The 16,740-nt window shown below is 44.9% G+C and overlaps 1 protein-coding gene across 3 annotated transcripts in view; it reads left to right on the plus strand.

Annotated features, from left to right (window-relative positions):
- Positions 1-16,740, plus strand: part of PITPNA (phosphatidylinositol transfer protein alpha) — a 37,084-nt gene that overhangs the window by 13,080 nt on the left and 7,264 nt on the right. For 2 of the 3 annotated variants that reach the window (XM_033089650.1, XM_033089651.1), the window contains exons 5-10: positions 3,503-3,510; positions 4,629-4,703; positions 5,836-5,919; positions 7,894-7,971; positions 8,124-8,234; positions 9,035-9,157. In XM_033089650.1, coding sequence (XP_032945541.1) covers positions 3,503-3,510; positions 4,629-4,703; positions 5,836-5,919; positions 7,894-7,971; positions 8,124-8,234; positions 9,035-9,157 — 479 coding nt within the window. The remainder of the gene's footprint in view (positions 1-3,502; positions 3,511-4,628; positions 4,704-5,835; positions 5,920-7,893; positions 7,972-8,123; positions 8,235-9,034; positions 9,158-16,740) is intronic. The other variant, XM_033089652.1, reaches the window with a different exon arrangement.

Here is a 16,740-nt window from a genome sequence, read left to right on the forward strand (position 1 = left end):
AATACATGGTGTGTGCATGCCAGATATGGATGGGGGTTGGGGGCAAGAAGGAGGAAAGGTTCTGTTGAGAGCCCTGAATCAATGGCTTACACTAAACCAACATGTTCTATAGTTAAAGGTGGGAGTGAAATTATTTTCTTACTCTTGGCCAGTCTCCTATCTGGAGTTTCTGGAAAAGAAAGATTGGAACCTCCACAGAGAACTTTCTATTCTTGACCTGGGATTCCATTTGAGTAGTGCAGACTCCTAGCTTTCCAGGATTCCTAGGTCTCAAAAGCCACCTCAGAGTAGATCTCTCGGAGGGCCCAAGCTGGTACTGATCCATCTACTATGGTGGTCCTTAGAGGTCCCTAGAACTTGTCTGTGAGGTGTGTGGCCTTTTCCCAGCCAGCCTACCTTTGTTTGCACACAGGCTGGCTCTGGGGTCCTCCCACCAGCCTCTGCTTCCATGGACGACTCCCGTTGCCTTACTTGTTGGGACCTGACACTCCCTAGATTGTATCTGATGAGGGTGCTCCACCCATGTGGTTGTTACCCTGTGAACTTGGGAATGACTGACGTCTAGGGCACAGGGTCATTGCTCCCTCCAGTCCTCAGGGTCCCGATACAGGTTCAAGAACCTCGTGTCAGGAGATCAACAGTCATTGATGGGCCCTGGGATGTGTGGCACTTCAGAATTTTATTGCTATAACTGAAAATGTGAATGTCACTATTCCCTAAGCATTGCGCAGGAAACTGTTAATATTCTTAGAAAACAGGCATGCACCCGGGCAGCTGGGTGGCTCATTTGGTGAGAGCGCAGGCTCTCAACAAGGTTGCCGGTTCACTTCCCGCGTGGGATGGTGGGCTGCGCCCCCTCCAACTAAAGGTTGAAAACGGCAACTGGACTTGGAGCTGAGCTGTGCCCTCCACAACTAGATTGAAGGACAACGACTTGGAGCTGATGGGCCCCAAAGAAACACACTGTTCCCCAATCAAAAAAAAAAAAAAAAAAAATGAGGCATGCAACCAATTTTTTAAAAGACAGTGTGCACTGTGCCTGGGTATGTCTGGTCTAGGGCCAAAGGTGAATTTTCTTGATATCTACCAGAGTAGCAAGCATTGAGCATGCATCATAAGAACCTTAGCCAACTTGGCATAAAGGAGGCAAACGGATAGCGTGGACTCCTCCATGCCTGGGGCAGGGTTCTGGGTACACAGCTTGTGCCAACTGAGAGATGCCACTGTCCTCTGAGTAATTCTGGGGAGTGTGCTGCAGCTGACATGGGCATTTTTCTAGACACCAAATGTTCGTTCACATATTATCCTGATCCTTGGCCAAAAGATAAAAAAGAGATAAAGGTAATTTCTAAATACTACATAAAGAGGAGAGGCAGAGGGATGGGGGAGAGAAGGTTGGTTTCTTCAGCAGGTGCTGACCTATCATATGAAATGAGTATCTTGAATCTTAGATCTGTTCAATTAGATGCTTACTCTTTTAAAATAAGAGAGATAAACAAGGATGGTTACTTTCCAGTTTCCTCTGGGGGTTGATAAGAAAAAGATGATTAGCTTAAACATCTAAGCTTGGCCTGAGGATATCAAAGTTTGAGGTGAGATGGGTAAAGAAGCATGGATTAAATTCCTCATGCCTTTTAGAGGCTCTAACCTTATTGTGAGTGGAATGAAAATGGATTTGGAATACTCCACTCATTGTCAGCTTTTTCTATCTTATTTCTCCGTGTCTCTTTCCCTTGTTGTTGATAGATTGGGGTGTGAGTTCGGGGTAAGGTGGGGTTTGGTCTGTGAATGAAAGTAGGAAGAGGAAAATAAATGTTTCTCCTTTCTACCTCTCCCTCTAGCCTTAACCCTCGGCTGAATACAGTCTCACTAAGCCATGGTTTTAAAGTACCTTATTAGTCTTACTTGGAAATCCCAATTTTCTAACTACAAAGTGTTTCCTGGGAGTTTTCCAGGGTGCCCAGGGTTGCAGTTTGAAGAAAAGAGAATGCTGTGAATGCAGAGGGGCCGGGAGGGCTAGACAAGATGAGGGGTGATTGTTTGGTCACCCAAATTGGCAGTAAAAGCCACGGAGGGTCACCACCTTCAGATCAGTTTCAGAAACCCAATTTGTCAGAACTGAGTGAATCTATTTCTCAGGGTCTCAAAAAGACTAATGTATAAAACCCCCATATGCCAATATATTAAGTTATATTGAAAAACAAAATTACTAATGAAACCAGATCTTCCTGTTTCCTGATGAGGGCATTCTTTCCTTGTGGATTCTTCTGCATGAGAAACCAAAGTATAATCAGAATGCCAACAGGTAGTCAAAATGTTCACTTGCTTACACGATCAGACTTTTGAGTCTGCTGATCGCAAACTAGAGGAGAAGGTTACTTGGAGAACATGGATTCAGAATCAGGTGCTTAGTGGAACCTTGGTGGCCATTGTCACCAGGCCAGCCCACCACTGCTTTCCCTACTCCCGGGATGGGACTGCTACAAGTGCCACATTCGCAGCCCAGGGCTCCTCTTCCCAGGACAGCGCTGGAAGATTTTTGCCAAATTGGCCTCTTTGGACTTCCCTTCACTGGATATTATACATGTCGTTTCATTTTTGTTAACACGGTTTTCTCCAAGCTGATAACAGGGCAGTTATGTCAGTAGGCCTTTCAGTTATAATCTTAATCTGGTGCTTTCTGCCAAGTTTCTTTCACTGGAGTCGGGGAAATTATTATAGTCTTTTGAGTTATTTCTATGCCAGGTGTATCTTGGCCCTTATATTTCACCTTGTCCTCATCTCAATCTCAGAAGGAACCTTAGTTGCAGTTTTGGACTTATGGAGTCTGACGATTTGCCCCCTAAACGGTCCAAACACGGCAGTGTGGCATCCGTCAGAAATGGAGATAATTCCTAAATTCAGAGGGTACAGAATGATCTGGGCTGCTGTCTAGAGGAGAGCTAGTCCATTCCCCAGTGACATTAGAGCTGCAGTCATTTTCTCTGATAAATAATTGAACTGTGCTTTCCGAGGGGGTCTCGTTACAATGAGCAGGACTGTAGAGGGTGAGAGGTTTGGTTACAGTGAGAGGAGAGGGATGCAGAAGGCAGATAGACTGCGCCTGGCCTAAAGTGCCCTGCTCTGTGCCCTGGGAAGTGGGTGGGGGTGAGAGGACACTGGGTGACACCCTGCAGCAGAGTGGGGGGGTTTCAGTGCTTCAGCTCCTCAGCCCGTCCCCTTTCCTCGCCCAGCCAGAACGAATCTCAGCGAGCTGATAGTGGCATCTCTTTAATTAAATCCCACATTTGGTCTTTTGGGGTTTTTGAATGATTGAAACGTGAGAGTCGGTGCATGTGAGGGACCAAATGCACTCACTGGGGCTGGGAGAGTGATTGCGGAATAGGCCCCAGGGAGCGGAGAACTCTCTGGCTACCGTGGCCTGTGAGGCTGAGGGGCATCCTCATTATTCATCCTCATTAATCGTTTTCTCTCTTCTTTCCATGTCCTTGCCGTGGAGCAGTTATTACAGTAAGTATTTTCAGGGGGGGTTGGAATTGTAGATGATTTAGAAGAAAAGAAGAAATAATTGGAACTGCACCAGAGGGTCCCGGGTAGCCCTCTTTTTCTCTTGGGTGACTTTTAGAGCTGTTGAAGCTTAACCCTTTCTGTCCTAAGGGGGAACCTGTTCATTGGCACAGTGGCCTCTTGCTTTAAGCTACATTGGCCTGTGGCTTTGTAAGGTGCAGCAGTCAGGACCGTGGTGTCCCAGCTCTGGGTCTCACAGGTACAGAATGACCCGCGGCTCTCCCTTACTCTCCCCAGGTCGTGCCTTTTCAGGGTTGTACAGAAATGTCTGTTCAGCTGACCTGAGTGGGGCTCTTCCTTTGGGCATCTGTTGACCCCAGTGAGCACTGGCCTTTGGCAACATCATGAAGGCAGGAAGGTTTCTCGTCCATGACCGTCCCCTGTGTCGTTGCCCCTTCTCTCCGCCCTGTAGCACCCTCATCCAGTACCTCGTCCCTGCCCGTTAGGCAGTTGCCGGAAACCTCATTCCTGCTAAGGAGTTAATGGGCTAATGTGTTCCTCCGTTGTGTAGTTCCAATTTTTAAAAAGCCCTAAGGGAGGAAGACAGTAATTAGCATGAAGGGTTAATTTGCTGAAAAGAGAACTTCCCGCCTCAGCAAAAGGCTGGCTGGGGGAATAGGGCGGTGGTGAACATTTCTGGTTGGTTAGGAAGTCTTCCTGTGTTCTTCCCACACTACTAATCAACCGTTAGCACCCTGTGCATAGGTGGTATGGCAGAGAGGTTACATCCATGGTTTTTGAAGTCAGACAAAGCTGATTTTTGAGGCCCAGCTGTGTCATTCTCCCTGCGGCCTTAGACGAGTCACCTCACCCCTAAGAGCTTCACTTTATTCGTCTGTAAAATGAGGGCGATATCACTGCAGAGCTCACAGGCTGGGATGAGGATTGAATGAGATAATGCGTGGCTAGCATGTTGTGGGCTCCCAGTCAAGTTAGCTGTTATTACAGGGCAGAGGCTAGAGTGTCTCGACTGCCTATGATCCAGTCACGGGAGATGGTTGCTCTCCAACTTTGAGTCTGGTGATTGAAAGGTTGTGTTTTTTTTTTTCTCTCCCTTCCAGAATGAGTACATGAAAGAAGATTTTTTGATTAAAATAGAAACCTGGCACAAACCAGATCTTGGCACCCAGGAGAATGTGAGTAGCACTTCCCAAGAGCCCCAGGACTTCAGGCCTTGGAGCAGGGTCCTGAGGCTCTGCCCTGTAGCTTCACCATCCCTACCTTGGGTCCTCTGTGTGCCCACCTTTTTCCTGGTCAGGAAGGCAACATCCTCTGCCTAGACCTGTCCTGCTAGCATGGGATTGTTCTGTCACTAATTTGTAAAATACGCTCTCTAAGACTCCTTAAGGGGCCTTGTCATAGTACTGGGATTGGTCTAAAGTACATATCCTGGCACAAAAGAGCTATATTTTTAAAACACCAAAATTACAGCCTCTGTAGAGCACAATTTGCCAATAATTCCTCACATTTAAAATACACCTTGACTGTAGCAATTCCACATAACGGTTATGTGTGCACGTGTGTGAAATAACATACAAGGAGATTCGTTGCAGCATTCTTTGTGTAGCCAAAGATTAAAAACAATACGAGAGCCCATCCGTAGGGCACTGTTAAATAAATTGCGATGCAGCCATATAAGAGTATATTATGCAGCCATTTAAAAGAACCAATAAGGAACAGTCTTCAATATATATTGTCCAATGAAGAAAGGAAGATGCAATACAGTGTGTATGTGTGCTACCATTTATATTTAAAGAAAAATCTTTGCACGTGGATGTTCGTATGTGCATAGAATCTGGTAGCAGTGGTGTTACTCAGGGTTGGAGTGGGAGAAGAGAGTTACTCTTTATCATATCCTTTGGTACATTTTGAATTTATCATAATTTCATATCTTGTACATATGCAACCTGTTTAAATTAATTAATTTTTAAAACCATCAAAATAAGCAGTGTATGGCTAAGCAGGCAACATCTCCACAAGTGTTTATAGTCTTTACAAAGAGGGAACATATGAAAATAATGTAGGTACAATAGGTAGCCTGGGAGGTTTTGACCTGCTGAAGTGGTAATTAGCCTGAAAAGTCAGAGCATTAGTGCTCAAAAGTATGTCCACTTAAAATCCATCCGCCTGTCCCTTTGGATAATTTTGTAGGTGATTCTTTACCAGTAGAAATCACACTTCTCTGGCTATGGGAATAGCTGTTCTTTCTGGGTAAAGAGTGCTTTGTACCTGACAAAAACTACACAGTGGTCCCCCTCGTTCCGGCAGGTGCATAAACTGGAGCCTGAGACCTGGAAACATGTGGAAGCCATATATATAGACATTGCAGATCGAAGCCAAGTACTTAGCAAGGTAGGTGCTCCTGAGAGATGTGGCTGGCCTTTGAGATGCAGAAATGACATCTAAGAGTCAGAGAAACCAGGGAACCAGACCCAACTTGGATCGAAGGGAAGTTCTCTCTTGGGTATGGTTTTATTTTTTAAATTAGTATTAAGTTCCCTTGTCTTGACCTGGGGATACAGAAGGGAAATAGTGGCCTCGATGTATGTATCCTGTTCGGCCTCTGGAAATTATCACTGGACAGCACAGGTGCTCTCGGCAGCCCTGAGAGTGATTTACCCGGCTGAAGTGACACTTAGCCTGAAACTAGTTCTCAAAGTTATTTTTCCAACTCAGAAACTAAGAAACATTTTTTGCCTGCCTGTTGTGTTTGGAGTCCTCTGTTCTGGTGGGTTCCCGGTAAGGGGTACAGAAATATGAAAAGACAAGTCTCCTGCCTTCAAGAAGTTGATAGTGTTTTCTCAGAGTGACAAACATGGCAGCAAGCACCTGGGAAAGGACAGTCCACTGCTGGACCATAAACTGGAGAGAGCGGGGACCGGGTCTGTCCTGCTCACTACTATGGTCCCAGGAAGTATGTTTAGGGAAGGAGAGAGTAGTTCCCCCTCATTCAGTACTCTTCCTATCTGACAGAGGCCTGTTGGGATCCGGACACAGGAATTTGGCTCTCTGCCTGTTAGCAGGAATAAGTGAAGTGTTTGCTCTCCATATCCCAGGGCTGTGATGCCTCCTTCCTAGAATCACTGTGTGCTTAAGATATTTTGATGTGTGCGTTTCCAAAAAGATGAAAACCATCTTGTGCTTCCTTACCTGATATCCCCACTCCCACTCTCAAAAGGTTAACGGATTTTTAAAAAAACTTTTTATTGAAATACAACATATATAGCAAAGGAATTTTTCGTAAGTGTACATACAGTCTGATGGTTTTTCTCGAACTGAACATACCCCAATATTTCTAAAACAGAAATACTAGCAACGAGTATGACTCTTCGAGTATTTTGTCAACTCTAGTTATCTCGTGTTGAATGGCGAGAAGCAGAGGTGGGGAAGATTTACTTTTTTAAAGCACGTATAAATGATCTCCTTAGCTTTGGGAAATACTTTATGACTCTGTGTGTGTGTGTGTGTGTGTGTGTGTGTGTGTGTGTGTGTGTGTGTGTGAGAGAGAGAGAGAGAGAGAGAGAGAGAGAGAGAGAAATATTTATTATCTTTGTTATTTTTGTTAGGTAGATGCTATAATGAGTTTGCTTTTCCTGGGCGCATATTAGTCAATGCAGAGAAATAGCCAAAGTTTAAAGTTTCGTATGGTTAATTAGCACACGGCATTGGCTGCATTATAAATCAGTGACACTGACAATAATACACAAGATGATACTATACATTGAACATTTCCAATTATGATTTTCTTAAAACAAGCCAGTTTGAAACAAAAAAACAAGCCAGAGGGAGATCAGATTAGAATATTTCAGCAGTGACAGCCAATTGTTCTCAGCTCTGGCTGTGTTTTAGAATCACCTTCAGAGGTTTAAAAAAAAAAAAAAAATCCATGCTGCCCTTACCTGCAGTTATTCAGTTATTCTTATTTATTGGGTTATAGGTGGAGTGGCTCAGAAATCTGTATTTTGAAGAAACCGTCCCTGGTATTTTGAATGCTCACCCCAGGTTAAAAATCCCTGCCTTAACGGAGATACATGCCTGCTCAGACAGTCTGGTGACACTTTCATATGATAAAATTGAAAACAAACCCTGGCAGAGAAAATCACATAGAATGCTCCTCTGAGGCAAATGTAAACAGTTCTATATCTTGTTTATAATATTTTCTTATATTTTCTGTGTGCCAGCAGCATTAAAACTGGTATAAAGTATAATCTGATGGAAAATCTGATTCTCTCCCTCTCTCTCCCTCCCTCTCCTCCCCTACCTCCCTCTCTCCTACTTCCTCCCTCCCTCCCTCTCTCCTTCAACTCCAATTCTACAACTTCTCAGGATTACAAGGCAGAGGAAGATCCAGCAAAATTTAAATCTATCAAAACAGGCCGAGGACCCTTGGGCCCCAATTGGAAGGTGCAGTTTACGCCCTCACCACCAGGGGGCTGGGCACAGTGTGGGTGGGCGTCTCACAGAGGAGGAAGGGAATTGCTGGGACTGGGCTAAGGGAGAGCCAGAGGTCTGCCCTCTTAGTTATCTGCCTGCCTGTGGGTGTGTTTCTAATACAGCAAGAACTTGTAAATCAGAAAGACTGCCCATACATGTGTGCATACAAACTGGTTACTGTCAAGTTCAAGTGGTGGGGCCTGCAGAACAAAGTGGAAAACTTTATACATAAGGTAAGTTACCGGGGTAAGGCCTTCCTAGCGGGTGTACGTTGGTGGGGGTGTTCTACCCAACAAGAGCTCATACAGCCCATGTGACTTGTATCCTAAGGCGGCTGACATGCACATATTTCAGTGTGATCGCCTAGACCCCCCCACTTCCCCTTGTACTTAACTGTCTTACGGTTTAATGCTCTGTATCCAAGGGCACCATGAGTGACGGAAGGAAACTGAGGCAAGAAAAGGAAACAGGATGGGGCTTGCTATGATTGAAATACAAATAAAACTCAGTCTCTCTTTTCTTGAAACCAAAAAGCAAGAGGTACTGTTAACCGAATTCACTGGTGCCCTGAATTACTGAACTAGGCAAACATAAGGAGTTTTTATAACCTTTTTTCTGATGTGTTAGAGCCTTACTCTTGGGCCACGTTTCATAGCTGCTGGCCAGTTTTAACCTGCCTTTAGGCTCCAGAGACAAGGAGGAAACTTGGCACAGTTGTTCTGGGGCTTTGGCTTAGCTGTGAGCTCATTGGCTGCCTGTCTTAATAACACTTTGGCGTAGGGCCTAGCTATGAGGTAGCTACCCATTCTTTCCTGGAGGGCTCCCTCCTGTTGAAGCCCTACCTGTTAGACACGTGAAGGTAAAAGTCACTGACCTATGGGACTGGAGGGCTCGTCCAGACAAGCAAGCCAGGCATCACTCCAACCCCACCGCCCCATTGAAGTATGGGTATTGGCTCAGAGATCATGGGGAGAGGAGCTGCAGCAATAGCCTTCCCCTTCTGGGTTCTAACTGGGTTCCTTTCTTTTTATAGCAAGAGAGGCGTCTGTTTACAAACTTCCACCGGCAGCTGTTCTGTTGGCTCGATAAGTGGGTTGACCTGACAATGGACGACATTCGAAGGATGGAAGAAGAGACAAAGAAACAGCTGGATGAGGTAAGAGATGCCCAGAGGAGACTCGGGGGCCCTCAACTAGGTGAACATGTGAAGGAGACTCTCGTGCTGGGACAGTTCACTGAGGGCACGGTTCTGTGGTTATAGGAACGTGTCAGTGTCTCCTTCAGGTACAGTCTCATGCCAGGCAGTCTACGAAGGAAGAAAACAGCCTGTGCCCTTGAATTTGCTATCTAGTTGAGGTCTTGGCATATCCAGAGAGACAAATATGGCAGTCTATGCTGCGTGCCAAGTGAGTAATACAGTTGCTGCAGTGGTTCTCCTGCTGGGCTGCAGAGGTGGAGCTGACCCTGGGAGGTGGCAGGTGGGGCTGATTGTGAATATCACACAGAAGACACAACAACACACACAACGAACTATTTTGTGAGGTGTTTTTTGAGCTATTTTTAGAGTTTGGAACCTTTGCTTTGGGGGTGGGGTTGGGGGGGAGCTTGGCATGGCTCCCAGAAGGAGGGCTCTGCTCCATGGGAGCCTGAAGACCTAAGGCTCCCCCTGCTTTGTTTGGAGATGCTCCCTGCAGAGGCTCACTCTGAGGAGATGGTCATAAATAACATTCAGGTGCTCACTGTGCGAGACACTGTGGTGAGGCTTTTACATGCACCATCTCCTGTGAATGTCACAACACCTGTGAGCGGGCACCACTGCGATCCCCCCACTCATGAGGAGGTAGAGGCTCTGAGAGATCAATGCCGTGCCCGGGGTCACTGCCTGCAGGTGATAGGTCAGGATCAGAGTGATAGCTTTTAAGAACTCGGACTCTGCTCCCTCTAAATGCCATTTGGGGCCCTCCTGTCCGCCTGGAGCTAAAAATAAGGCAGGAAGTTCCGTTTCTTAAGAACTGCCATCCATTTCTCCCTCCTTGCCTTGGGTGGGTTGGCACGGAGCCTGGGTGTCTGGCAGACATTGCTTTGCATGGCCTTGCCCAGCTCTCCAGAAGGGCCTCAAGTGAGATGGAGGCCTGGGTGCTGTGGTGCCCCCCCCCCTACACTGCCCAGGAGCCCTTCCTCTGAAGCCCCCAACCCACCCCGGGAAGTTGTTTTTACCTCCAGGATAACACTTCCTGAGCAGATTCACTCAAGTGGTGTGCTGAGTTACTTCCTGATGAAGGCAGATGTTTCAGTTTTTCATTCAGTTACATTTGGCAGGGAAGTGGCAGGATTTTGGATACAATTTCTGCTGCTTCTGCTAAGAATGTTCAGGAAGTGGTAGATTTTAACATCCAGGACTCTGGTCATTCTGACTGTATAAGAGAGAGGCCTGAGTCTTTTGGCCACCTTAGTCCTGAGGAAAAGAGAAAAGAACAAAGTTACAAAACAGAGGAACACAGAGACTGGGGGGCAGGGGGTCGCCTGGAGCTTCAGCCACCTGTTGCCTGACAAAGGCCGGCATAAAGCACACAGGGTCACCGAAGCGTTTGCAGACAGCCTTTTGCTCTGGGTAGAATTCGAATTCTTGGAGCTGGGAGAGCTCTCCAGAGGAGCTACTGAACCTGCCTATTCAGATCCAAACTAGAAGCGAGGCCTCATCCTCAGGGAGCTCTTTTTCACGCCCCACCCCATGTCTTCGCATGTTTCTCCATTCTGTAGAGAATTGGGCCATAAGCTTAGGTGAGCACTGTCCTCCAGGATGACTGCAAATGCGGGAAACCCTGTTCGGAATTGGAATTTTAAAAGTAGTTTGCAGTGGAAGAGAAAGCAAAACCCAGTCCATGTTATTGTGTGACATGTCTTGACCTCATTAGTGACTGTACAGTATCTTTGGATGCTAAATGTGCCTCTGGCTTACTTGGTTTTTTTCCTGTCTTTTTTCCCCCTCTTTTTATCAAAGTTTTTTCAGTTTTCTTTCTTCTTTGTTTTTTAATTAAAAAACCCTACTGCATTGAGGTATGATTGACATACAGAAAGCTGCACATATTTAATGTATACATCTCTATGAGTTTGCAGCTAAGTATACACCCGTGAAACCACCACCACCACAATGAATGATGGATAAACATATACATCCCCTCCAAAAGTACTTTTCTAATTTAAAGACTCAGTATCCCAGGCTTGTGAAGAAAAAGCTGTCCTCTGCCCAGGCCCTGAGGTCCCACCCCCCAGAAGCAGCTCCTTGCATTCTTCTGGTTGTTTCTTTTGTTAATTACCTCCATATTGCCAAATAAAATACTTGTGCTCTTAATTCTTAATTGCTCAACTTTTGGTATTAAGCCTCTGGAAGATTTCGCTCTTTTTCTCCACTTACCACTCACACTCTTCCCCTCTCTATCCTTCAATATGGGGCTCATTGGCTTTTTTCAGTGTTTATATTATTACAGCTCATTCTTTTTCCTAAGGGAGCCTTTTTGTCTCCTCTGGTTTGGAGCCTTTTTGTCTCCTCTGGTTTGGAGCCTTTTTGTCTACTCTGGTTTTCGTTCCTTTCTTGTACAATTTTGTTTGTTTTTTTAAGAAGTTACTAATTGCCTCCCTTCTTTCTGTTGCTTAGTTGATGTGTCTGTTTCATTGTTTTGTTTTCCAGTCTCTGTGAATGATTGGATTGGGTTTTGTTGGAATGTGACATTCATTGCATAGTAACATAGTTGGTGATGATCCATTCTCATTCATTTTGCTCCCACTTGGTTATACCTTGATCCAAAGATCTCTTCAGTTATGGAAAATGTTTTTGTATTATCTGTTTCACAATTTTCTCCTCTCTCTCTCTTCTCTTTCTGCAGTTTTTATTAGTTGGGCGTTGGACCTCGAATTGACCTCATTTTTTTATGTTTTCTCTCCTCCTTTTGTCTGCTTTCTGGGAGCTATTTTCCAATGTTAACTTTTCTCTCTTCTATTGAATTTAAAACATTTTTAAGTATTTCTTGTTCTGTGTTCTTTTTTAAAAGTACTTTTTTCCTACCTGCATTAATCTTCCTTTTTCTGAAGCTAGAGCTTTTTGGGTTTGTGTTCCGTTTTTGAGGTGTCTCTGCCCTACTGAATATTTTTTGTTTTCCTCTGAGCTCCTTTTTTCTTGTTGGACTGTTTGTGTTAGGGGCTTTCCTCAAACAACTGGTGGTCCTTGGCCGTCCATTCACATTTAAAACTGAACGTCAAGAGCTGATTGTAATTTCTTTGAATCAGTGGGTGGGCTTCATTGCAGGGTAGTCAAGGGGTTACATTGGGTCCCCTGCTTCAGGATCCTGAGTGGTTTTTTTTTGTTTGTTTTTTAGATTTTATTGGGGAAGGTGAACAGGACTTTATTGGGGTACAGTGTGTACTTCCAGGACTTTTTTTCCAAGTCAAGTTGTCCTTTCAGTCTTAGTTGTGGAGGGCGCAGCTCAGCTCCAGGTCCAGTTGCCATTGCTAGTTGCAGGGGGCGCAGCCCACCATCCCTTGTGGGAGTCGAACCAGCAACCTTGTGGTTTAGAGGTTGCGCTCCAACCAACTGAGCCATCCGGGAGCTCAGCGGCAGCTCAGCTCAAGATGCCGTGTCAATCATAGTTGCAGGGGGCAGAGCCCACCATCCCTTGCGGGACTCGAGGAATTGAACTGGCAACCTTGTGGTTGGAGCCCACTGGCCCATGTGGGAATCTAACCGGCAGCCTTTGGAGTTAGGAGCAGGAGCTCCAACCGCCTGAGCCACCAGGCCGGCCCCAGGATCCTGAGTGTTTTTATTGGGCTGGTCATTTCGTCTAGAGAAGACTCTGTCTTCTCCTGCTTGGGGCGATGGTCAGGCAGCCAGCATTCTGGGAACTGAGCTGGAGAAGTGTCCTGGGGGGCTCACCTTAATTCCCTCTTGTTCTGTATTGTGTCCACTTGTCCCCTAGCAAGGCCCCCGAGAGTGAACCCCCTGGCGTTCCTATGGCAGGAAGGGGGGATGGTTGCTTGACTGTGAGAACTGGGGGAGGGAATGTCAAAGCCAAACTGTTCTTTATTCGGATTTTCAAACAAGTCACCTGTTTTCAACTCCATCTGCACTTCTACCTTCAGAGGAGCCTGGTATTCCCAGCTCCTGAGTCTTTGGAGAACTTACAGCACAAATCAGTCTGCTTCTTATTGACTCCCTTCTTTACTGGCACGTAGGTGTCAGCTCAGGCCACTCAGAGTTGCTACTCACCCATCCTTTTTTCACCTTCCAGAAAGTTGTTACCATCTCTGAGCTGCTATTGTCTCTCTCCTCTGTGTTGTGGCTGCTCACTTGCAGGTTGTGAAAGAATTCACGAGGCAGGTAGAAATACAGAAGGAAGATTTATTAAAGTAAGAGAAGGGTGGGCTGGGTAGAGTCTGCTGGAAACGACTGCATCGAGTCTTTGTTTCATCTCAAGTTTTATATTTTCTAACCAGGATGTAAATTGCTTCGGTCTGTAATGGAATTTTCTTTGGGGTTTGGCTTTGTCTCTTGGGGTGGGGGGAGGTGCAGTTAAAACTGGTTGTTATTGCTACCTTTGCACGTGATGTAGATTTTAAGTTGGAGCCAGAAGTGGATCCCATACAGATACAAAACCTCTCCAGAGTCACAGCACCGGCACTGGGCCACCGTAAATAGAAACACTGAAACTGGTCTGCATAGTAAATGTATAGGAAGCAGTCATTAAGCTTTGGCGGAATGGAGGCAAAGAAAAGAAAACTTTCAAAAAGGTCCTAAGATAAATTACACTTATTAATTCTAATTATACCAGAGATCCCAATCTCAAAATAGAAGATTTAGTGCCACCTTTACCATCCCCCGCCCCCCCACCCCCGGTCTCATCACTTGTCCTCGTGGCTTTATATCTTCTTTTATATCTTTACTGTCGTCATAGTAGGGTTTGGGGGAGAAATAGCAATAAATGCATGCATTCAATCGGCCATGATTCACTTGCAGTAGGAATTGTGACTGTACTTCTTTAAGCCAGTGCATAGCAGTCTATAGAGTAGGTGGGTAATTTTTGTGAGTTATGATGGGTCACTAGAAGGCCAGTCGCCACTGCTATAACTCTCGTCCCTGTGGGGGGGGACTCACCATTCTTGGAAGCGGCTCAAGGATTTGAGAAACAAGGGATCGAGAGATTAGTCCTTTGCCCTAAAAAGAAAAGTGTCAGGAGATGTGTGCCTGTAGGAAAGCGATTTTCCTCTCTCACTCTCTTTTTTCCCCTCTCTCTTTCTCCCTTTCCCTCTCACCTGTTCTCCCTCTCCCTTCCCCCCTCCCTCATCCTCCCTCTCTCTGCTGTCTTAAGAGACTCATAATCTCAAAAGTGGAAGAAGGCACTGTAAATCATTTAGTCCCATGATATGTCCAGTGCTTGAGTCCTCTCTGTAGCTTCTCCACCAGCCTGTGCTTGATCGCCTCCTGTAATGAGGAACTCACTATCTGATGAACATGGTGGTGATAAAATTATTTTTATTATTACTAGAAGCTAACATTTATTGAGGTCTTACTGTGTGCCTGTTGTATGTGGTAAGCATGTGTGGCAACCTGTGCCTTAAATATTATTTTCATTTTATAGATAGAGAAACTGAGACTCAGAAGTGAAGGATACCTTCTAGTTCACTGAACCAAGTGCCTCCTGGGCCTTTGGCCATTAATTTTGTAGATAATGAGCCTGGGAGAAGAAAACTCATTTAAAAAATTTTCAGAAAACTTGTTTCCCTATTTACTGGACCCTCTAGAGCACTTGTTAGAAAATAGCAAAGATGCTGTGTGTTAGAGCACATGGTTAAGATTCTGCAGCATTTTCTTTCCCAGCCTTCCCTGCAGGTTCCTACGTCCCTGTTGGCTCTGTGATTCCTCTGATCCCTCCATAATCCTTCCCTTCTGGACTTGGTGCTCCGTGATGGAGCCGAGAGGCTACATGACACTCTTGCACAGCTGGCCCGCCTGGGGGCTGTCTCTGAGCCCCCATGTAGCCAGTCTTCCCGTCCATATGCTTGCTTGTGAACACACCTGCCCCTTTCTCATTACCTGCATCTTGGTGCAGAGGGCCCTTGTTTATCCTATGGCTTTTTGACTAATATATCACCATTGGTTTTAGATTTTAAGCTTTAAACTTTGGATTGGTTACCCAGAGACTCTGTAAGGGTCCCTGTGTAGTGAAGTGCCTGGCAGGACACTGTACCTCAAAGTTTCCAGTTTGGGATTGTGACAGATATAAAATCTGAGGGTTAGGCTGATAAAGAGAAACTACTTGGTGCCTAGCTCACCCGCGGGGCCATAGGAGGTTAGAATCTGAGATTCTCATAGTGTCTGCAAAGGGCAGAGCTAGGTCTCCTGAGGCTGAGGGATCCCTGTACATCAGGGGTGTCCAAACTGCGGCCTGTGGGCCAACTGCAGCCTGCAATCCATTTTTAATTGGCCCGCAGCAAATTCCAAAAATATATTTAGTTTACTTAAATAAACCAGGTGAGGCAATACGTACTTCACCTCGAGTGAGTGGCCCAGCTGTTTGTGTATTTTACCGCATGTGGCCCTTGGTAAAAAACGATGAAAAAAGTTTGGCCACCCCTGCTGTACATGGAGGATGACGCTGTCCCATGGGTCGAAATTCCCTCTGACCTGTCCAGCAATGATTGACCCCAGGGCAAATCGCCCCCAGAACATTGGACAACATCTTAAAACATGGGAGTAGCTTTATTTTATTTTTAAATATAATTTCTTTTTTCAAATTAAGGTTATATATGAGCATTAAACATCTTTTGGAAAAGAGTGAAAAGTAGAAAGAAGAAAAACCACTTGTACTTTTACTATTTAAAGACAACCACTAAAAACATTTTTCTGCGTTTTTAAGTCTTTCTACACACTTTTACTTAGTTATGATTGTATTGCATGTCCCAGGTGGTTACCTTACCTTTTTCTCTGAACATTTTAAGGAAGCATTTTCCCACTTAAAAAAAAGGGTTCCTGTTTCTGACTGCAACATATATGTTCTTCTGTGTGTACTCTGTCATTACCCGATGTTCAATTTTCCTTTCATGTTGTTTCTAAGTTATCACTGTTATAATGCTGTGGTGAAAATTTTTGTGCCCTCAGTTGTTTTTTTTTGGGGGGGGGTGGTTAATAAGGATTGTTTTCTTAGAATAAATTCCTACAAATCGAATTAGAGAATTTAAGACTCTTGTTATTTGTTGCCAAATTCCTTTCCCAAATGGCTGAACCTATTCATAGGGTGGCTTTCCTTTCTAAAGAGGTTCTAAAAACAATTCCACAGGTGCCTCATCGCTGTGTTCCTTCAAGAATGCTATTTGGTTTGTGGTAACTTTTCAGTGTCTTAAACTGATATTTTTACTAGCTGTATTTTTTTTATTCACTTTTTTATGTTGAGATGATTGTAATAGTCACATGCAGTTATAAGAAATAATAGAGATCTGTTTCTCCCAATGGCAGTACCTTGCAAAACTATAGTACAATATCACAATGAGGATATTGACATTGATGCTTTCACTAGGTTTTTAAGCCAGAGGAGTGTTTCATATTTAATGGTGAAAGCAATTTTCAAAAGATATAGAATATATTAAAAATAGAAGTCCATATAAATAAATAAAATAAATAAAAGCCCCTTTCCTCCAACCCTTGGGGTTATTCCTAGAGGAAACCACTGTTTAAAAAAACCCAAACAAACT

The sequence above is a fragment of the Rhinolophus ferrumequinum genome, chromosome 21, assembly GCF_004115265.2.
Source record: "Rhinolophus ferrumequinum isolate MPI-CBG mRhiFer1 chromosome 21, mRhiFer1_v1.p, whole genome shotgun sequence".
Classification (NCBI taxonomy): domain Eukaryota; kingdom Metazoa; phylum Chordata; class Mammalia; order Chiroptera; family Rhinolophidae; genus Rhinolophus; species Rhinolophus ferrumequinum.